We start from the raw sequence: 4,346 nt of genomic DNA on the forward strand, positions 1-4,346 counted from the left end.
CTTCCGATTTCTTGAAGGTGTCTACGCAAAACCAGTGCACACCTTCACCTGCATCACGAACCATTCGGTCCAGTAATCACAAATCTTTTGACAACCCTGTAAGACAATTTTTAATTTAAAAATAATTACATATTTCTACTCACCAATGGCATTTTGGTTAAATAACTGCTGAAAAGGCTTGATCGCCGCGTACTTGCTAGACCCGTTAATGTGTATTACAATGAGATTGTCAACTCCTTCGGGGTCGATGTGAGTCACTGAAAATCTGCACTCGGTCTTCCTGTTCCACTCATCTTTGGTATAATCTTGACACTCTTCGGTGTACGTCTCGTACCTAAATTGAAACACTTTGTGAGATGATGCTCTTAAAGAAATCTGTTGCTGGCTAAAATGGGAGACGACACCAACCTGTAAAACAGAAAGTACTCGGTATCTTCTGGTGCCCCTTGGCCAGGGAGCCAAGTGCAATGGAGAGAAACAGTCCTAGAAATGGTGATTTGAGTAACACAGGACAGATTCCTGGCAGATGTCTCTGGAGCACCTAGAGTGACAAGGAGGTATAAAGCAGAAAACAAAATCATATTACAAAAGTCTTAAGAAGTTCATGTTGCTAAAGCACTTTGATTAGTCTCTGGTTCATTGTATCTGTGTCTGCAGCATCCAGATTCCTTCCTCATCCCACAGGTCCATCAAATATGGATGGGTGAAGATTCCCAAGCAGTGTGAGTACACCTGTACCACACAGCACCACTATAAATTTCACGTACACCAAGAAAATGTGATCTTTTAGTATCCTCGTGTGCACTCTGGGGATCTTAGCCTTAGCAGGGAATTTTCAGAACATTTTACACGAGTTATCCATGTTCCTCACCTCCAGAGTGCACACCAGGCTCCACAGCAGTAGAGGCCTGGACTAAATCGTCTTGTAAGGTCAGTGGAGCAGGTAGAGGGGAAAATGCTGCATTTTTCAAGTATTAAACCTGTCACCCTTTGATGTCTAGTCCACAGACTGGGACAGAACATAAAATTCAGACCTCTGCTGAAGCTCTTCTTACCTGGCAGAGGCGGGAGTTCTCCCTTTACCCAGTCACTTGTCATCTGAAGGTCATTGTGGAGAAGTAACGTCCGAACACGTGCGGAGAAACCGTTGTGAAGTGCAGCTGTTTGGACACTGTGAGTCTTCTTTGTATCATACTTGAAGTAAAAAAAAAAAAATCAACTAAGCAATGAAGGCACCGGGAACACTGCAAAGACCAGAGGTTCCCAGGCTGCCCCATGTCCCTGCAGAGCTGAAAGGGAATCTCCCAGTGCTCAGAGTATTTGTTCACGATGTAAGAGAACAAGCAATTCAAGATGCCAACCGTTCAAGAGCCGTATCACACCTCTGCACCCCGGTTTGGTGCAGCACGTTTAACTCAAGAGGATTTAACCTTCCTAGGACACTGGCCTCATCTTTGATCTTACCTCTTCTGGCACGGGGCTTAGGATTTTCACATCGTATCTAACCGTGTAGTTCTTTTGTTCTTGATTAGGGTTTGGTTTCCAGTGGAGAAGCACTTGGGCTAATGCAGAGACTGTAAGGGTGAAGCTGACAGGAGGGAAAACCTCAACTGTGCGGGAGAAGACAAAAATATTCACCACATGGTAATCCAGTGAATTGTTTAGAGCAATGAGCAACACAAGCAAATCATTTCATTTCAGTGTTATATCCTCTCGACAGCTTCTTATAAAACATTTCTAATACTTGAAAAATATCCGTAAATAACAACCAAAATAAGAGCTTACTCAAAACTTAGCTTAAAAAAAGCATTTTTACAACAGTTTCAACTTGAGTTCACAATGATGTATGTCATTTGGCTTATTAATTAGGTTCAGATTTTTCAACTTGATCGTCATAGCTGATTGTCACCCACAAAAGCTCACATAATGGGGGGGCTTTGCAAGAGGAGGCTGACAGGCACAAGAAGGTATATGTGAGAGAGGAAATGAAATGATGAACAGAGGAATTAAGCGCAAATGGAAGGAAACATAGAAGGATGAGGATGATAATTTAAACCAACGGGCAAGAGGGATTCCTGGAGCTCGTACGGAAATGAGGAAGATCTCATGCTGGGGAAAACCGTTAACATATAAATAGCAAGGCAGTGTAATAATCCATCTCCTCCCCTCCAGTTCCAGAGTTTTTCAGAGCTTGTCCTCCCTCAGTCACCCTCTCCAAGGCAGCTGAGCTACATCAGTCCTCACTTCTCCCGCAATCCCAGCCTTTGAAGCCCTCTGCTTCAGTTTCCAAGCATGCCCCGTGCGTTGGGAAAACTGCCTCACGAAGGCTCAGAAACCTCCCGCACAAACCACCCTGAACTGCCTCCCTTAAAGTGATCACCTCGCTGAGATGCCCACAAAACCCGCCACCATTAAGGCTGGTGAGACGCCAGTAATGCTTTGCGTCGCCGTGTTTCTATCTGCAGGTTTGATCCTGGAAGGAAAATTGCTACCTGGGATAATGCCTTTGCTCTGGCTGGATTAAATTGTTGAATAAACCAGACCAGGAGCTACTGTCCAGCCCAGAGGGCAAGTGGCACAGCATGGCTTGTGTCTACATGCCTCATGGTTCTTCCCTCTCAAGCAGACTAGTCCTCAGGCACCGGCTGGGAGCAATCTGAGGCAGGGCACAACTGTCCCAGAAAACACGTGAACCAGCGTGGTCATCTGTGGGCCTGGGCTCATGGCATGCCACGGACTGGTTTGTTTAGTACAGACCACTGTAGAGCGGCCTTGGTCACCCACTGGTGCTAAAGCTGCACACTGCTGGAAGGAAACCACCTCACCTGCTGCAGCCTGAGGTGCGTTTGGCTGAACCAAGTTCATTGTCCAAAGGAGGATCAGAAGAGCCGTCATCGGGCTGGCCATGACCTTAGATGGTAAACGAGAACGGACATGTGTCAGCGCCTGTGCCTTGTCACCACCTGAGAGAGGCCGATGGCTACACCGAACACAATCCGAGCATTAACCACAGAGCAGGTTATGTCGACGTGATCGCGGGAATGGAACTGCTGCCTTGCAGGGGATCAACTCTTCTCCTTTCCTTGCAGGAAAATACACCCTGTCACAGCGGATTTAATACAGGTACCACCAACCGCGTTTCATTTTGTTCCAAACCTGTGCTTTGCTCCTGGTTCAAACGCTGTCACGTGCAGCTGTTCAGAGCAGCAGCCACAGAATTAGAGCATCTTTCCTCAGCGAGGAGTGAGTCAGGTTCAGGTATATTGGCTTTCAGTAGAGTCCCATTTACTCCAAGAACAGAAATAACCATATTTTTAGCTGCCACTATCTACAAAATGGCTACTTACTGGTTTCTCTTTCCAGTTGCTATTTCAGAAGCTGTCTCAGTGCTCACCTCAAGGCTAATTCTCCAGTGTTAATTACTGGGTGTGAGAGAAACGGTTTTGTTTGCTTCTAATTTAAATGAACAACTATTTTTAACGCTTGAAACCTGCAGGTTGTTATGCTTCCTATAGATTGTTTCATGAAGTACTGGGAGAAAAAAAGAAATCTGTGTAATCATTCATGTATAACCTAATATAAACAACATGGAAATACAGAACAGCAGCTTTCCAAAATGTTCTTACCAAGAGAAATACGCCCGCCCGGCCCAATCGCGCTGCTTCCCTGGGGCACTACAGCAATTGCTTGCATGGAAAACATAATATTTTCAGATGGTAATGAGCAGAGGAAGCATCTTTAACCCATCAGTTCTCCCTGAGCCTCCAATAAATAACCCAGGGCCTGGAAGCGCTCCGACTGATCACAGTTGGAGCACTTCTGCTCGACAGTAACGGGTTTGCGCAACGCGGGGTGAGTGCTGAGTTCATTAAAATGACACATAATCTACAATACGTCTGTTCCTCAGCGGCCGAGGCCTCTCATTATCTCGAGTCCTGTTTCGTATGAAGCTCCTGGGGAGTTCTGCTTTTCCCTGTGTTGGCTTATCGGAAGCCGTTCTGGTTCCTCCCGAATCCGAACCCCAAACAGCGGGTGATTATCATTCCCACCTGCACAACGCCCCCGAGGCTGTTTCCTGTTGCATTACCTCTCACGAAAAGTCCGCTCTTCTGGGGTTTCTCACTCAAACTCTCTGTTTAAAAAGCCTCCTGTTTTACAAGTGCTTAGGATTCACATCCGCTAATGCGAGTGGTGTCAGCGCTGGGTTCAGGACTGCTCCGGCATTTGGCCCAGCTGAAAAAGCTGCTCTCCCTTGGCTTCACTTAAAGGGGGTTTGGCTCCCTGTAGATTTTTTTTTTTTTTTTTTTTTTTTTTTTTCCTCCACCAGAGTGACGCGTTTTTTTTTT

The 4,346-nt window shown here is 46.0% G+C and overlaps 1 protein-coding gene across 1 annotated transcript in view; it reads right to left on the bottom strand.

Annotated features, from left to right (window-relative positions):
• Window positions 1–2,865, bottom strand: part of IL5RA (interleukin 5 receptor, alpha) — a 14,400-nt gene extending 11,535 nt beyond the window's left edge. Inside the window, exons 1-5 of the mRNA XM_010134748.1 lie at window positions 2,826–2,865; window positions 1,465–1,610; window positions 1,056–1,194; window positions 409–541; window positions 144–334 (exon numbers count right to left, since the gene is read on the bottom strand). Coding sequence (XP_010133050.1) covers window positions 144–334; window positions 409–541; window positions 1,056–1,194; window positions 1,465–1,610; window positions 2,826–2,865 — 649 coding nt within the window. The remainder of the gene's footprint in view (window positions 1–143; window positions 335–408; window positions 542–1,055; window positions 1,195–1,464; window positions 1,611–2,825) is intronic.
• Window positions 2,866–4,346: the final 1,481 nt, after the last annotated feature.

The sequence above is a fragment of the Buceros rhinoceros genome, unplaced genomic scaffold (assembly GCF_000710305.1).
Source record: "Buceros rhinoceros silvestris isolate BGI_N320 unplaced genomic scaffold, ASM71030v1 scaffold27874, whole genome shotgun sequence".
NCBI classification, from domain to species: domain Eukaryota; kingdom Metazoa; phylum Chordata; class Aves; order Bucerotiformes; family Bucerotidae; genus Buceros; species Buceros rhinoceros.